The sequence below is a fragment of the Rhipicephalus sanguineus genome, chromosome 4, assembly GCF_013339695.2.
Source record: "Rhipicephalus sanguineus isolate Rsan-2018 chromosome 4, BIME_Rsan_1.4, whole genome shotgun sequence".
Taxonomy (NCBI): Eukaryota; Metazoa; Arthropoda; class Arachnida; order Ixodida; family Ixodidae; genus Rhipicephalus; species Rhipicephalus sanguineus.
Window position 1 is genome coordinate 58410531 of NC_051179.1, and position 17821 is coordinate 58428351.

Genomic DNA, 17821 nt, shown 5'->3' on the forward strand with positions numbered 1-17821 from the left:
TCAGATTCCGTTGGTATTACGTTCGATGTTCGTTATTACCAAATGAAACAATTTCACGCCTGTGCTACCGACACCTGACCACCCGCTGGCTTCATTTTTTAAGGTTCGCCTGGATACCGGATGTGCCCTCGGGGTGGCCTTCATGTCATTTTATAGATATAATGAATAAGCGAGGACATCCCGAATGATTGAGCGCTCGGCAGCTGACGCGTCACACAGATGAGTAAGTGATCGCCAGTAGGGCCTATAGAGAGATGGATATACAAATAAGGAAAGGACAAGGAGGTTAACCGGAATTGAAACATCTGGTTTGCTACCCTACATTAGGGGGAAGGGGAAAGAGAGGTGGAAAGAAGAGCGGAGAGAAAAAGCAGGTGTGCAGAGAAAAAAGTAAAGGTGCCCATGGGATTTCAACTGGCAGACTGTCGGATTCGAAACGATAGATAGATAGATAGATAGATAGATAGATAGATAGATAGATAGATAGATAGATAGATAGATAGATAGATAGATAGATAGATAGATAGATAGATAGATAGATAGATAGATAGATAGATAGATAGATAGATAGATAGATAGATAGATAGATAATGAGATGCGTATGGTGGGGAGGTTCACAGGAAGATAAACGTCCGAATTGCTACCCTGCTTTGGGGAAAAGGTGAATGGAGACAGACAGGAAATAAAGAAAATAATAAGGAAACACAACTAGAAAGAGAATAGCCAAAGGGCAGAATAAATATTGCGCTGGTGTATCGATGCAAAATGACGTGAAATAACGGAATATAAGCTAAGCTAGTTTAACATACTAATTATCTTATGTTCATCTATTTGCAGTATTAACGCGATAGCGTTAGAGAGCTCGTTTCGCAGAAATGCCGCCGCCGGTGTCGGTGTCGCTATGATGCTTGTGAGCGAAAAATCATGCGTGACCGAAAAATCGAGAAAGATGCAAATAAAATTAACAATAGAAGTCTTCGGTCCCGTTGAGGATCGAACCCGGGCCGTTCGCGTGGCAAGCAGGTGTCCTACCACAAAGCCACGATGTTACTTGCAAATTCTTTGGGAAAAAAAAACAGTACATGAATGCCATGTAGTGTAAAGAGAGTCCTTAGCGCATTTTGTTAGGCAGGCGTCACGACGAAAATGAGCCCATTCGGCGATTTGTAGACGCATTCGCGAGGCCATCAAACTACGTTTTTTGCGCGACACCATGCTTCGGAAAAAGCCGGGATAGTTCAGCCACCGCCGCTAAAAACACACACGAACTTTCAAACAGCTCCAAAATGGCCAACTATGTCCATCTAGCGGAAAACATATCAAGCCAATGCCTACTTTCTAGAGGATGCGTTGATCAAGCAAACAGCAAACATTAGATAATGTGCTGCCATCTGTGAGGCATTGTGAAAAATATGTCTCGACTCTAGCACAGGGAAGTGCTTTAGATCGAAAACCTGTACCATCACTATACATAGCGCGCGCGCGTGTCTGTGTGCGTGTAACAACACGCATTAATAAGTATGCACTTAATGGTTGAAGTGCGCACTAGGGGCCGGATCTCGCTATCGCGTTCAACTCTTAAAGGCAAAGCTTAAAGGTCCCCCAATTTTTTTTCTTTAGTGCAGTTTTTTTTTTAAATCTGGGTAATTACATGTGTTTACGGGACTCCTCGCATTGCATCACGCTTGTATAGGGATTTATAGCGGGTTTTCCGAAGCAGACTCAAGCATTGGCGTGGTTGTGTGGTAAAGCACCCGACTGCCATGCAGAAGGCCTAGGTTCGATACCCACTCGTCTAATACCTAAGCCGGGTAAACCACTCAGTCTTAACGCGCTCAGGTCCATCTCACTCACTTCAGGCGTGGGGAAGGTGGCCGAGCACGCTGTACACAACCGCACCTCAAGATATATAGAGAACAAGGATCTATTCGCCTACGATCTTATTGGCTTCAGGTTGTGACTTTCCACACAGGATCTCATGAAGCTCATTAAGCACCAAGTTCTGTACAGAGACACCCGGGATGTCAGGGGCATCCTGGCGCTGGACTTAGAAAGTGCTTTCGATAACATTGCTCACTCTCACATCCTCAAGTCACTCTCAGAGCTGGGGCTCGGTGCCCGTTTTCACGAGCTCTTTTCTCCGCGGCAGACGTGCTACGATACGAATCGAGGACCTGAAATTTCTACCTTATTCCCCTCCCAATGCGTAGGGTAGCAAACTGGACGCAGTCTAGTAAATCTCCCTACCTTTCTTCTATTCCTTCTCTCTCTCTCTCTCTTTGAGAAACGAGCTCTTCAACGCTGATGCGATAAAAGCGGCCTCATTTTTAGCTGAGCTATGAAATTCGATGAATTTCGTAGCTCCGCTAAATTTCATAGCTCCGCATAGAGGACAGCAATGGCGTCACTATTTCCGACAACGATTGCAGCGATGTAACTCAGAATTCACTAAACTACGTGCGTCTCTAGCGCGCTATAATGGCAAGCGTAGCCCGCACACTTACGAAGCGAAGTAGATCGATGGTTGAGTTTACTACAATACCTCCTTCAACAATAAGGTAAGCGTATAGCCATTGGAAATATTGTATCTTTTTGGACATTTGAAAGGTTCGTCCAATTTGAACAAAATTGATTGTGGACGCATTTTTGATCAAAATGCCAAGCTTTTGGAAATATTGTATCTTTCGACATTTGGAAGGTTCGTCTAATATGATTAAAATTGATTGTGGATGCATTTCTGACCAAACGGTAAGCCTATAGCCTTTAGAAATATTGTATCTTTCGACATTTGGAAGGTTCGTCCAATATGATTAAAATTCATTGTGGATGCGTTTCTGACCAAAATGGTAAGCCTATAGCTTTTAGAAATATTGTGTCTTTCGACATTTGGAAGGCTCGTCCAATATGAGTAAAATTGATTGTGGATGCATTTCTGACCAAAATGGTAAGCCTTAGCCTTTAGAAATATTGTATTTCTTTCGACATTTGGAAGGTTCGTCCAATATGATTAAAATTGATTGTGGATGCATTTCTGACCAAAATGGTAAGCCTATAGCCTTTAGAAATATATTGTATCTTTCGACATTTGGAAGGCTCGTCCAATTTGAGTAAAATTGATTGTGGATGCATTTCTGACCAAGAATGGTAAGCCTATAGCCTTTAGAAATATTGTATTTCTTTCGACATTTGGAAGGTTCGTCCAATTTGAATATAATTGATTGTGGATGCATTTCTGACCAAAATGGTAAGTCTTTAGAAATATTGTATCTTTCGACCATTGAAAGGATCGTCCAATTTGAGTAAAATTGATTGTGGATGCATTTCTGACCAAAATGGTAAGCCTATAGCCTTTAGAAATATTGTATCTTTCGACATTTGAAAGGCTCGTCCAATTTGAGTAAAATTGATTGTGGATGCATTTCTGACCAAAATGGTAAGCCTATAGCCTTTAGAAATATTGTATCTTTCGACATTTGAAAGGCTCGTCCAATCTGAGTAAAATTGATTGTGGATGCATTTCGGACCAAAATGGTTAGCCTATAGAAATATTGTATCTTTCGACATTTGAAAGGCTCGTCCAATTCGAGTAAAATTGATTGTGGATGCATTTCTGACCAAAATGGTAAGCCTATAGCCTTTAGAAATATTGTATCTTTCGACATTTGAAGGCTCGTCCAATTTGAGTAAAATTGATTGTGGATGCATTTCTGACCAAAATGGTAAGCCTATAGAAATATTGTATCTTTCGACATTTGAAAGGCTCGTCCAATTTGAGTAAAATTGATTGTGGATGCATTTCTGACCAAAATGGTAAGCTAATAGAAAGATTGCATCTTTCGACATTTGAAAGGCTCGTCCAATTTGAAAAATTGATTGTGGATGCCTTTCTCACCAAAATGGTAAGCCTATAGCCTTTAGAAATATTGTATCTTTCGACATTTGGAAGGTTCGTCCAATATGATTAAAATTGATTGGGATGCATTTCTGACCAAAAGGTAAGCTATAGCCTTTTAGAAATATTGTATCTTTCGACATTTGGAAGGTTCGTCCAATATGATTAAAATTGATTGTGGATGCATTTCTGACCAAAATGGTAAGCCTATAGTAGAATATTGTATCTTTCGACATTTGAAGGCTCGTCCAATTTGAGTAAAATTGATTGTGGATGCATTTCTGACCAAAAGGAAGCCTATAGCCTTAGCAATATTGTATCTTTCGACATTTGAAGGCTCGTCCAATATGAGTAAAATTGATTGTGGATGCATTTCTGACCAAAATGGTATAAGCCTATAGCTTTAGAAATATTGTATTCTTCGACATTTGGAAGGCTCGTCAATTCTGATTAAAATTGATTGTGGATGCATTTCTGACAAATGGTAAGCCTATAGCCTTTAGAAATATTGTATCTTCGACATTTGGAAGGTCGTCCAATTTGAGTAAATTGATTGTGGATGCATTTCTGACCAAAATTGTAAAGCCTATAGAAAATGTTGTATCTTTCGACATTTGAAAGGATCGTCCAATTTGAGTAAAATTGATTGTGGATGCATTTCTGACCAAAATGGTAAGCCTATAGAAATATTGCATCTTTCGACATTTGAAAGGCTCGTCCAATTTGAGTAAAATTGATTGTGGATGCATTTCTCACCAAAATGGTAAGCCTATAGCCTTTAGAATTATTGTATCTTTCGGCATTTGGAAGGTTCGTCCAATTTGAATAAAACTGATTGAGGACGCATTTCTGATCAAAATGGCAAGCCTATAGCCTTTGGATATATTGTATCTTTCGGCATTTGAAAGGATCGTCCAATTTGAGTAAATTGTTGTGGATGGCTTTCTAACCAAAATGTAATCTATAGCCTTTAGAAATATTTTATTTTCGACATTTGGAAGCTTCGTCCAATTAGAATAAAATTGATTGAGGACGCATTTCTGATCAAAATGGCAAGCATATAGCCTTTGGATATATTGTATCTTTCGACATTTGAAAGGCTCGTCCAATTTGAGTAAAATTGATTGTGGATGCATTTATGACCAAAATGGTAAGCCTATAGCCTTTAGAAATATTGTATCTTTTGACATTTGAAAGGCTCGTCCAATTTGAGTAAAATTGATTGTGGATGCATTTCTGACCAAAATGGTAAGCCTATAGCCTTTGGATATATTGTATCTTTCGACATTTGAAAGGCTCGTCCAATGTGAGTAAAACTGATTGTGGACGCATTTCTGACCAAAATGGTCAGAAATATTGTATCTCCATATTTCGAAGGTTCGTCTCATTTGAATAAAATTGATTGAAGACGTATTTCTGACCAAAATGGTAAGCCTTTGGAAATATTGAATCTTCCGACATGGGCCTCAAGCATTTCCGCTTACATCGAAAATGCGGTCGCCGCCGCCGGGATTCGAACCCGCGACCTTCGGTTCAGCCGTCGAGCAGCATAACCACTAGACCACCGTGGCAAGTAATTGGCGATGCAAATAAATTATGAAGAGAAAACTTTGAAATGCGCAAGCATTGTTATGCAGACTTAACGGTAATCTGTCAGTCCGCCCATCCCTCTGTTACGTAACAAGATAATCTCTTCAAATAAATAACTGTATAAACAGAGTCAATTGTCTTGGCTATGCCGGGCTTTGAACCCAGTCCCCTACGCTTGGAATACGAGGGTCCTGACCAATCGCGCCGGTGAAATTAATGTGAAGCGGGCATCAGTCAACATACTCTTGAATGAGTATGTCAACGTAACAAGACCGAAGTTGAGGGAAGATGGAGGCCTGAAGGGAAGAGAAAAATTGTTGAGCAGTGAATGTCGTCTTCGTCAAGGAAGCAAAAATGACAACATGACAATGAACAGCTAGAACAGGGTAGCAAGGACAGTTGGTTCCGTGGTGAAGAGAAGACCACCTGTGAAATCGTTAAGTCCAGTGACGTTGCCTGTTCAACGAGTTTTTCATGCCAACCTAAGGAACATTGTCCTGCCTGTGCCAAACATAAGTGACGCATCCTTAATAGCCAATTCCTTGGGTTAACTTTGCGCCTCGTCACGCTGCCGAAAGGGATCTTAGAGGCCACGTAGAAGGAAGGATGTGCTTAAGACCTGCTCCGCCAGGTGGTGCAGTGATCCCAGCTGCTCAAAAGAAATGCGTGTGCTCTTTCAACGAACTTGTTCAGTTAAATTTCATTAATTATTCTGACAGTTAATTGGCTCTTATATTAAGTGAAGTTATGCTCCGATATCATATGAATCCGATATAACTCTTAAGTAGAACCAGAGTTATCGATTCCGTACCAGTTTAATTTTTTTACTATACTTCTTGTGAACATTAGGAAAACCGGAAGTAAGTGCTCAACCGGAAGTGCTTGGAAGAGAAACAAGAGTGTCACTCTACGCTAGCGCCACTAATATACACTTACGGTCAGAAGACACAATAGGTGGGTGTGGTTACACAAGAACATGGTTCTACAAAGGCGTTGTTCGAGGCCAGACATGGTTCCCAGAGCCAGAGCAACGTAGAAACGCCATTCTACACGGGGTCGACAGTAACTGCGGGTGACCCGAGCAACGCCTGTGGTGCGGTGTGTACACGGGCACTGTCTAAAACTCTCTGCCTTTGCATTGACCTTGCGCGCTCTGGAAGCCTCGAGTCGGGCTGGCTTCCCACGGAAGCGACGTCTCCTCCCACGAGTAACCTCACTGGCGCCGCACTTTGCCAGACGCATCACGTGCCGACAATAATTGCCCATATGGCACGGGGTGGAGGAGTACCAGGCGCTGCCGCGAAATTGAGGGCGGAGATGCCAACCATTTCGTAGGCTTAACTCGCCCATAACTACGTGTACACTGCCTCTAAACTAATCAGCATACTCATACATTTCTCGGCTAATGGCGCCACAGAAATTAAATCAACGAAACGAGGTGCTAAGAGAACGCAAGGGGCACACATGCGTGAACCCATCACACGTAGTAAGAAAGAAACTGATAATGCATCGCAGGACACGCATGGTAAAACCTAAGATAATGTGTTACTGATGCTATATATATAGCATCTCTCTCTGTCTATCTCTCTCTCTCTCTCTCTCTCTCTCTATATATATATATATATATATATATATATATATATATATATATATATATATATATATATATATATATATATATATATATATATATATATGTGTATATATATACATATGTATATATATATATATATATATATATATATATATATATATATATATATATATATATCCTTCGCGCCCCCCCCCCCAGTCATCTAATAGGGGGGGGGGCGCAAAGTCTGCCCCATACATTGACTTAATAGGGAAGGGGGCCGCTGCGATGAACCTTCGCCCCCCCCCCCCCTGAACTTTTACCTTATTTGTATGTGCTTGCTTGTGTTATCTGAATAACCATTCATTGAAATGACAACTTGACACACAGAAGATGCACTGGCCAAAAACACTTTATTACACACTTCAGAACAGAAATTCCTCTGTGCTACACCGTTACATCTTTTTTTTTAATTATTGTCATACCACACCATGGGCCTTGAACTATAACGATAAAAGTTAAGTATATTGTTAGAGGGTTCGGTTTCGGCACATGAGCTCTAAACAAAACAAAGGTTCGCTTGTAAACGCGATTAACTAATGAAGGCAGTGGTTTTTAGCCTTTGGTCGCACACCGTGTCATATTCGTTGCGATTTCCGTATTTACACAGAAGCATTCACAAGACCCTACCTTTCAGTCAGCAAGACCACTTCTAAGATAGTTAGATAGAGACTTTGGTCTAAGAAACAGCGCTGGAAGAAGACGATGACGAGAAGACACAAGCACGGCACCATGTTTTTGTCCTCTCGTCATTGTCTTGTTCTAGCGATGTTTCTTCGTTCGAAATCAGAATGTACCAACCAGCCCAATTTAAGACGCTAATACTAAGATAGAGCTGGGCCTCAAGAAAACCGGCTGCTCGTGAACCACTATCATCGCTTGCCGAGGCGTGTAGACAAAGTTATCACTGCAAAATAGTGTTTGGATACGTCTTAATTAACAAGCTGGCACGTTACGCGACCGAAATGGACTCATGCTGAATTTTAATTAGCTGTATCGTGCCTGGCACGATGTGAGAACGCTTATCAGTAGCTCTTACCATGCACGATAACGTTTTACAACGGAGATCCCAGTGGAAACGTCTAAGTTCATAGACATTAAGTTTTTGGGGACAAGCTACTCAACTTCGTTCGCTTGCCGTGTGTCTTGTTTATACCGGGCTCCTGACGGCCAAAGCAGCTAAGCATGAAGCAACCAGTTAGACACATTTACACACAGCACGCAGCAAATAACATACAGCGCTCGTGTTTCGTCGTTTGTCCTTATATTGTCTATGTTTTTTTTCATGCATGCTGTGTGTAAAGATGGAGATGTACCGACTCGCCCAACTATAGCTATCGTAACCCGTAAGGCAGCGCCTATCTATATATTTAGCTAACATTCTCGTGTTCAAATGCTTTCTCGCGATGCTTTAATCGCTATATGTCCCCTGTGTTGCCTAAAGCCCGCTACTCGCACGTTTTAAACAAGTGCCTTGAGCTCTCTACGAGGCGTGCGACAATCAACAACACCACGGTGGTCTCCAGAGCTGTCGCCAGCAACGCTAAACGACTAGACGGCCAGCCGTCAAGCCGTGTAAAACAAAAGAATTTAATGCGTAGATCATTGGCGTCAGATTGTTTCTCAACAACAACAGCGTACGTTCGCAGAGCCGATATCCCTTCAATTATCAGGCCTGTAAAGGAAATACTAAACGTGAATTTGCACTGGTGTCCCGTCCACATTCATGTTCAAGCGTCACGTCATCAGCAGTGCAGGAAGGCAGCCAAGGAGATCGCGAGGCACAAGAGCAGTAACGCAGTCAACGATGTCGTACGCGAAACGGCCGACGAGGACGAGATGCGGACGTCGTACACCACAGCGGCGCCCGGAGACTCGAACAGGAGCGAATTTGAAGGTGCAGACACCATGGGCGTCGGTGATGATGTCTGTGTCGACGGTGATGGCGACGACGGCCACTGGCGAGTCACCAGGGGCTTTCCAGAGCGCAAGGTGTCACCTTTCTTGTCGTGGTCTTCTTCGTCGAAAGAGGAGGTAGTCGGCAGACAAGGAGAGGCCCACACCTGCGCCGTCACGTTGGGGCCGTTAGTCAGCGTAATGTAGAAGCAGCCTCCATTGATCTGCACCTTGTCCGCGTCTTGTCCCCAGCCCAGAACCAAACTTCCGACACGGCTCAGATCGACCTTGGCTTCCACGAGGTCCCACTTGTTCGGCATCAGGAGCCTGGCTCCAGGTCCGGCTAACACGACCGCGCGTTTGCCAGCTAGCGCCCTGTGCTGACAAGAGTATCCGATGCCCAGTGACCATTCCGGAAGCGGACCGTCGTCGACGTGTTGAACGTGCGGCGTTGGTGAAGACACGAGGGCCTTAGCGCGATCGAAGTCCTGCTTCTGGTCGGACGGCAGGTCGTAGTATACGGCCGTCAATGGAAGAAGGTTCCGTAGCTTCATTAGCGCTTTCGTGCTCCACGGGTCCCGCGGCGAAGACCAGACGGTCAGAGTCGAGCCAGGGATGACGTCCAGCAGCCACAGTAACTGCGGCGTTGACGCGGCCAGCATGGAGGCTCGCACGGGAAAGGTGACCCGGGGAACGCGGTACGGACCGCAGACCAGGAGCCGAGCCATGGCTTCGACGTGAGCCCAGCTGTAAGAAGACATGGGACGCGTGGTCCAGCCCAGCGATAGGGTGGCCTGCGGGAAGCGGCTGGTGCACAGCTGCAGGAAGTGCTGGGCATCCACGTCGGGCCTGCCACCCGGTCCTTCGACGATGTCAGCATTCAGCCACAGGTCACGCAAGTTCTGCGAAAAAAAAATGGAACCGTTTTTAGGTTCTTCCTCAGGAATTAATTCTATATAAACGTGATGCGCTGATAACGATCGGGGCAGCAGGCATGAGCATAGGCGTGCTCTGGGTTTCCCCATCAGGGGGGGGGGGGCGAATGTTCATCGCAGCGCCCCCCCCGCTAGTAAGTCAATGTACGAGGCAGATTTTGCGCCCCCCCCCCTTATGTGACTAGGCGGGTCAATGTGTGGGGCAGATTTTGCGCCCCCCCCCCTCTTAGGTGACCAGGGGGCGCCCCTCCTGCCCCCCTTCCTCCCCCCCGTGTGCACGCCTATGGACATGAGCATCGCGAGATGTCGTAAACATTTTAACCCCTCGGCAATGGCTGTCTGCTGCACTTGAAACTGGCCATATCTTGTATTCAGAGGCAACGAATGAAGCACGAATTATGGAAATAAAGGTGTGAGGGAATGAATGATTAAAGTACGGCAGTAGGCTGAAGCAAAGACATCGTATCTTTAAGGGTCTCTACAATTTACTTCCTACGAGTGCTGATTCTAACAAAAAAGTACAGAATAAATTAACACTAAGGTAATCAATGGTTCCTGTATAAGGCCTGTGTTAGAAGAGAGCTCACGAAGGAATATATGGCAGGCCTTCACAAACCGAAATGATACATTAAATGACTATAAAGGTTCGTACGCGTCATGCGTACTATACGCGCATCTTGAAAGCCTTTCCAGCGCACTGCTAAGAATGCAGCATTGTTGTACCCGAATGGTAGAGGAAGTGCCTATGTGCTATGATAGTGGCAGCACATTGATTCAAAGCAGTCGCGAATAATTATGAACGGTCGAAAGTCGTTATATCTGCTTCGTACTTATTAACGATCCGTAGAAGCGTATTCCGCTTGCAACTGGATTTGCATATGGAATTATGAGAACGAACGTACACGAACGCACAGATAGAGAGAGGGAGGGAGGGAGGGAGGACAGTCATTCAGGCATGCAAGTAGTGTAAAGCAAGCGGCAGCACTCAACTTGAATGCACACACACTTTTACAACGCGGCGGTGTACTGTCCATTTCGCAGATAAGGACCCGAAGGTCGCGGGATCGAATTCCGGCCGCGGCTGCTGCATTTTCGATGGAGGCGAAAATGTTTGAGGCCCGTGTACTTAGATTTAGGTGCACGTTATAAGGAACCCCAGGTGGTCGAAATTTCCAGAGCCCTCCACTACGGCGTCCCTCATATCATATCGTGGTTGTGTGACGTTAAACTCCAGATATTATTATTATTATTATTATTATTATTATTATTATTATTATTATTATTATTATTATTATTATTATTATTATTATTATTATTATTATTATTATTATTATTATTCCCAGCTAAGTGAAATTGCGACGAGGAAGCCAGGTGTTGGGAATCGAACGGCCCAGTTGGGAAACACGAGCGTAGTAGCGTTATCATTGCATCGGCGCAGGTCTTCCGAGTAGTCAGTTGTGTGCCGGTGAGGCTCCCTCGCGTTTGTGCAGTCACTTCGAGATAACATTGTCATACAGCCGCGCCTAATTCATCCACGCGCTATCCGCATGGGAGGGCAGTGACGCTTAGCTGACACTTTCTCTCAGCTTTCGAGCTCGTCAGAACGATCATTACAACTTAATCATAAGTGCTCTCAATGACTTCCACGTGTCTAGCACGTGTGTATCAAGAAATAAAAGAAGTAGGGCAGTTACGTGGCGAGTGACATATGAGCAGACTTATACGTAATCGATTAGATGCAATCAATTACGTTTTTGCGTATTTTTGTAGTTAATGGATTTATTTTCTAAATTAGTAACGGCCAATGTATTCCAACCATTTTATTTTTCGTAATCAGTTGCATGTAACCGTTACCTTAATCGCAGGAAAAGCTTGTGACAGGAGATGCGTCTTTTAGCATGTGATGCGTATACCACGCCCCCAGTCATGGCACGCGGCATCCTGATCGATGCGTATCTTTCGACAGGCAAACCTGAGCACGCTGCAACTGTTTCCTTGTCCTAATGGTAGGGCTCGAGGCCTGTAATGCCGGCACCACATTCGGCAACTCACGCACACCCCGATTTCACCCTTTCGTTTTCATTCGTTATAGATTCCGACTTTTATTCAACAATTTCGCCGTCCATTATCCGGCATTGGCGACATAAGCGAACATTCGTTGCGTAGTTGAAGGACGTGGGGTAGGGACATAAATTTAACACCTGACGTTACGTAAGCGCTTGCTTGCATGTTTTACGACAAACCGCTACGAGGCGATTACAGGTGACATCAGCAGCACTAATGTCTCTTTCTTTTACGAGTGTCACATGTGTATGATTCAGGTTTATTTCTGCCTTAACGACGCGCATATTTCGTAATCACTAAGATATCTCTGCTCTTAGGTGCAAGGTCCCCGGAATGCGATACGCGACAAAGTCGAATTGCGGGATTTTTATAAATGTGCGCCGTTCCATTTGGGGCACCCTGACGACATAAATGACTTTTCCGGAATGAGTAGGCGAAGAAGTGCTTGACCCGTAATATTCCAAGGATAGTAACGTACATATGATCGACTACGTTTTAGTAATTCATCAATTATTTTTTGTGGAAGCATTAACTGGTAAAAATGTAATGGTTTAGATAGTTTACTGAAGTAATTGTCAATGTAATGGGTTACCTTTCTTTTTCTGTGACCCGTATGAATATGTATGTACGATATTTATGTAATATCATTACAGCTATGAGTGAAGTTAATTAGAGACGATAAGGAACGTGGGCCTTGTAGAAACAAAGCTATACGGAGCAAACATGCCATGGCGTCAGCCTCCGCCATAGTGTCACGAACCGCTACAATCGTCAAATACACGACTACAGATACCATAAAATACCGCTTCGATTTATGCTCAACAGAGACATTGGAGCCCACGTGATACGAACATGCGTACCAAGCATGAAGTCTTAAGTGCAAGCCTGCATTGCAATAAAAAAAAAGAAAGTGCTAGCATGCCTATGCACGAATGGCTCTAACATATTACAGCACGGAAACGCGCATCAGCGAGCTGTAAATCTTGCCTTATCATGTAGGCGAGCCGTCCCGTATCACCGTACATTTGGTACCCGCAAATAATGCCGACATAAACTCTCGAACGACTGTACTCCTCTCAAACATAAAAGCAAGGCACGCTTTTATCCGCACGAAAAAAAAAAATTGCGCCAGATCCAACTTAGATTTCGGAACCTGAGAATCTAAGCATTCCTGCCATAAAGCGATCATATTCTGCACAGAATTTTGCACTATCGCGATAACATGGCTACCATGCAAGATGGCCCGCCTGGCTACCATGCAAGATGGCCAAACGAGGAGGCGGGCATCACGTGACCCTCAAGACCACACATTACTTCTCCAGCTGCAAAACGCGAACTAGAGAGGGTTGGTAACGTACTCAGGGAGATATAGTGCTGCGCTAAACAGCACTTTACCGGTTATATACTGCTACATGCCCCCCCCCCCCCCGAAATTTTGGTGAAGTATGTGTTTTTACCATAAATAGATAATAAAAATAGGTGTTTTCTGAAAGAGTCCAGGTTTTCAGCAAGTGGCCGCCCCCCGAAAAAATTCCTGGCTACGGGCCTGCATGAAGACAGTGGGTCTGTTTTCGGGAGTGGGGAGCGTGCCCTCGGTGCATGCGCTGCTGCTGGGCCCTCTGGCGGTGGGACCTCGTGTGGCCTAAACTGAAACTCGCGCACAACACTGAACCCGAAACTCACGAACACCACAGGTACCGACCAAGCAGACATGATAATCCACAAATATCTGGAATACAGACTCGTTCAAATAAGATCGTTAGTATATTTTGTCAAACAGCAAAATATTAAATAAGCAGCGTCAACTTTTCACCAGAGTGAGTGGTCGCAAAGCGCTCTCGAATTGTCCCCGATGCGACAGACATTATTATTTACCTATATTGACTTGATTTGTGGGCGAATTGCAGGGTGCACTGAGGGACACGAGGTGGAAATTTAATTTCAGGATGCTTGTGCGACGAGTTTGGTCAGCCTATTGGAGATGCTCGCCTTCTACGTGCAGTCGTTAAAGAGCTCATTTCGCAGAAATTCCGGTGTCGGCGTTGTCGGTTGTGAGCAAAAATCAGCGTTGTCCGTGATCAAAAATTCGAGATAGATGCAAATAAACAAAAAAATTTCGGTCCGAGTGACAATCGAACCCAGGCCTCCTGCGTGGGAAACAGGTGTTCTACCACGGAGTCACGCCGATTCTTGAAACTGCTTCGTGAAAAAAAAAAGCTATATGAATCTCATTCAGTGGGACGAGTCTCCTTAACGCATGCAGGGCTGGGCAGTATCGCGATACAAGAGTATCGCGATAGTATTTCAGAGATACTTTTGAGTATCTGTATTTCTGTATCGAGATACATTTGAAAAATGTATTTGTATCTCAGTAGTGAAATACATTTACGATGTATCGGCTGTATCGCGATACTATGCAGGACATGGGTATCTCGTTACATTGTTTTTTTGTGTCGGAAATGAGTTGAGGCGTGTTTCCAATGGGTGAATGGCGTTTTTTTTTCTTTTTTTGTGCCAAGACAAGCGAAGGCGCGCCGCCGGTCGCTGACAGATACGGCGGCGATGGTTTCCCCTCAAGCACAGAATGGTCCATTAGGCAAAGCGCGCGACGCCGCAGAAGGCAGAATCGCGGAGGTGTTGTCGGTCTCTGCCTACGAAAGTCGCTGTCTCTCAAGGTCAATGCAGCACGCGTAATTTTTTTCGGGTGGCAAGCCATTACATTGCGACCCCCCGCGCAGATACCACCTTGGAACAGGCTTTGCAATGCGTCGCGTGCGTTCAGTTCTCAAAGCGGCGACACTTCCAAAAGCAGTTCCCGTAGTCGCGGCGGAAGTGACTAGAAGATGGCTATCTTTGACGCGCTTTAAGCCACGTCTCCAATGTCAGGGTGCGTTCCTAATTGATTACATGCGTGAAACTGTCTTTGTGCTAGCAGGCTACCCCACCGCCGGAGCCGACTTCGCCTGTTGCGGCTTTCTGAAATGGGTGCTGGTAGCGTCGGCGGTGGTGACAGCTTCATTGAAACCGACAGGGTCAGACGGCTGAGGATTCCGAAGATGGGACAGACTTCGGATTCTGAACAGTCAGAACAACCCAAGTGAGGGCGGAAGCGTTTTGGTATCTAGATGACCCGAGAAGAGATATCGCCACGCTGCAGGGCAATCCGGCTATGAAGGCGATATTTATTCACTATAACATGAATTTGTGCTCGCCTTTAGCGGTAGGCAGACTTTTTTTCTTTCGTGAGTCTTGTGCTGAGGCTGAACCGACGCTGTTAGAAGACAGCCTATTTGAGAAGCCTGCACAGCAACTTGCTCAGCAAAGCAGATCTTCAAAATAAATGTGTGCTTTTTCTCAGTTCACTGGTGTTCATTAGTGGTTCGAGTGATTTGCTTAAAGTGTGCTATTTCTAGCATTGCTTAGTTTGTTCGCCAAGTATGTCGATTTTGGTGTCATCTCCTTGTTACTGTTGATGTGAAATAGTGTATTTTTATTGCAATTGATACTTGTAATTATGCCATTATTACTAATTATGTATTTGTTCACCCCCCTGCAATGTCTTAATGGTGCTGAGAGTACTGTAATAAATAAATTAATGTACTGTACGTTTCGATGCGCTGTAACTTTAATTACAACATTATGCTGCAGTAATAAAAGTCTTTGCGTAGTATGAGCATCCTTGAAATTAAAAAAATTATTCCAGTATCTGTATCGCTGTAACTGTATTCCGGAATACATTTTTCGTCTTATTGCAAAAGTATCTCCGAAATATCCCGTTACGTTAAAGGCAAATGTATCTCAGTATCTGTATTTTAGGCTTCCAGTTCATGTATTTCGATATCTGTATTCCGGAATACTTTTCTGAGTATCTCTGCCCAGTCCTGAACGCATGTAATATTGCGTAGTAGAATCGTAGAATCGTATCAGCCGTCAAAACACGTGAATTGCGCAACGAGTGGGTGGTTTAAAGCTGCCCACCCATTACAAAGTGTGCAGGTGCGCGTGACACCTTACGGACGCGTAGTGGGTACTTCGCTAATTCGCAAAAGGAAGAATTATGGCGTAGTGGCAAAAGGAAGAATTATGGCGTATAACGTGGCAGCAGAAAGCACAGGACCGGGTTGATTGGCAGAACATGGGAGAGGCCTTTGCCCTGCAGTGGGCGCAGGCTGATGATGATGATGGCGTAGTGTGTACTTCGCAACTGTACTTGCGGTAGGCATTCTATAGGATAGTTTGAAACGGCCAATGTTGCGCGCACAAACGTTCCTTTCCTTGCGGCACGCTTGAGGCGATGCGCACGGGGCCCGATTACGCTGTCGAGTTCTACTCTTGAAGGCGAAGCTCAAGTGTCCTCTAAGTGTTTTTAAGAACAGGCTTTCATTTCGGAATAAGCCCATAGCAGCGTTACGCCTATAGGTTCGTGCCTGGCATTGATATTTAGGGACTCTCTGGTCTTCATTTCAGCATATGACACCAGCATTGTTCCATCCTGCGGATGGCTTTTTAGCGATTTTTTAACTGTTGATTCATGTGAAACGCAGCAGACCTATGAATCAATTTCAGAAGCCGAAATTAATCAAGGCAGAAACAAAGGAATTCGTATTGACGACGTAATGCCCTGTTAACGACCGTATTATATTACTGCACTTCAGTCGGGTCATTTGTACTTCAGTCTAATAAAGCGCGCAGGAGATATACGCGCTTCTCACAACGACAGGCCTCCAGAATTGTTCAGCGCATTCCAAGCTTACTAAAGTATAGCATCGCAAAAAGCATGCCTTCGAGCAGCTCTCACGCGCTCTTGCAAACATTCTGCGGAGCGACGGCTTCCAGCAGAGGTCGACAGGCTAAAATTCGCTGGCAAACGAAGCACCATCCAGAGCGGCGTTGCTGCGTAACTCTAGTCAACGAAATAAAGAACTATAAAAATGTTACTGTCCTAGCCTTCAAGATATATAGGTTTCGCTGTTATCCCCTATGTACAGTACGTCGTGTACGACAATGTTCTGAAAGCTGCGCTGAAAGGGACAATCAATCGGTGGTATTTTTAGCTCCCGTATAAGAAACTAGTTCATGCAGACGTGTTAAGGATAAAATGCAAAACAACCATGTTCTAAGAAGCAGCCCATGTTGCAGTCCAGTACGTTGGGAAAAGGGGGATATGTGTCGATTACCACCTACGTAAACATGCAGCTTCACTTAACGGCTGCCAGAACAGCCACGACCTGCTGCCCATCGCCAGAAGTATATATATCTCCTCTGTTAACATTCTTGTTTATTCTAACCTTCCTCATACATATACGAGCCGCATTTGCAAATAAAGCATCCACTTGTGAGTCAGCACATTGTAGTGTGGGGTTCAAGTGTATTCGTCCCGTGTTCGCGTTGTTCAATATTTTGTTTGACTAGACATAGAGGTGAAATTAAGTGAATCATGATTTTGATGACGCATACTTGTTGCACTAAGGGTATCAGGTAAAGTGTCTATCTACAAATTCCACGAAGGACAAGTATACGCATAACAGATTTAAAGGTAGTTCAGATTAAGCTTTACATACAAAGTGGTTCGTTACGTCAGCTCTGTCTTGCGTGTAGACAGGACGGCATCATGGTCTGTAAGTTCCGCGACATTTCACAAAGAAAGCTAAGCAATTATAGAAACGCTCCCGTGATGTACGTACCTCCAGGGGCGCGCTCTCCATGTCCAGGAATGCGCTCTCCAGCACTTGGCTCGCCTTGAAGTCCAGCTTGAGGGTCACGTTGCGCGGCGTGCCACACACGATGCGCAGGAACTCGCGCAGGCTCAGG

The 17821-nt window shown here is 44.5% G+C and overlaps 1 protein-coding gene across 1 annotated transcript in view; it reads right to left on the bottom strand.

Annotated features, from left to right (window-relative positions):
• Positions 1–7455: 7455 nt before the first annotated feature.
• Positions 7456–17821, bottom strand: part of LOC119390048 (uncharacterized) — a 68947-nt gene continuing 58581 nt past the window's right edge. Inside the window, exon 6 of the mRNA XM_049415199.1 lies at positions 7456–9913. Coding sequence (XP_049271156.1) covers positions 8861–9913 — 1053 coding nt within the window. The 3' untranslated portion in view covers positions 7456–8860. The remainder of the gene's footprint in view (positions 9914–17821) is intronic.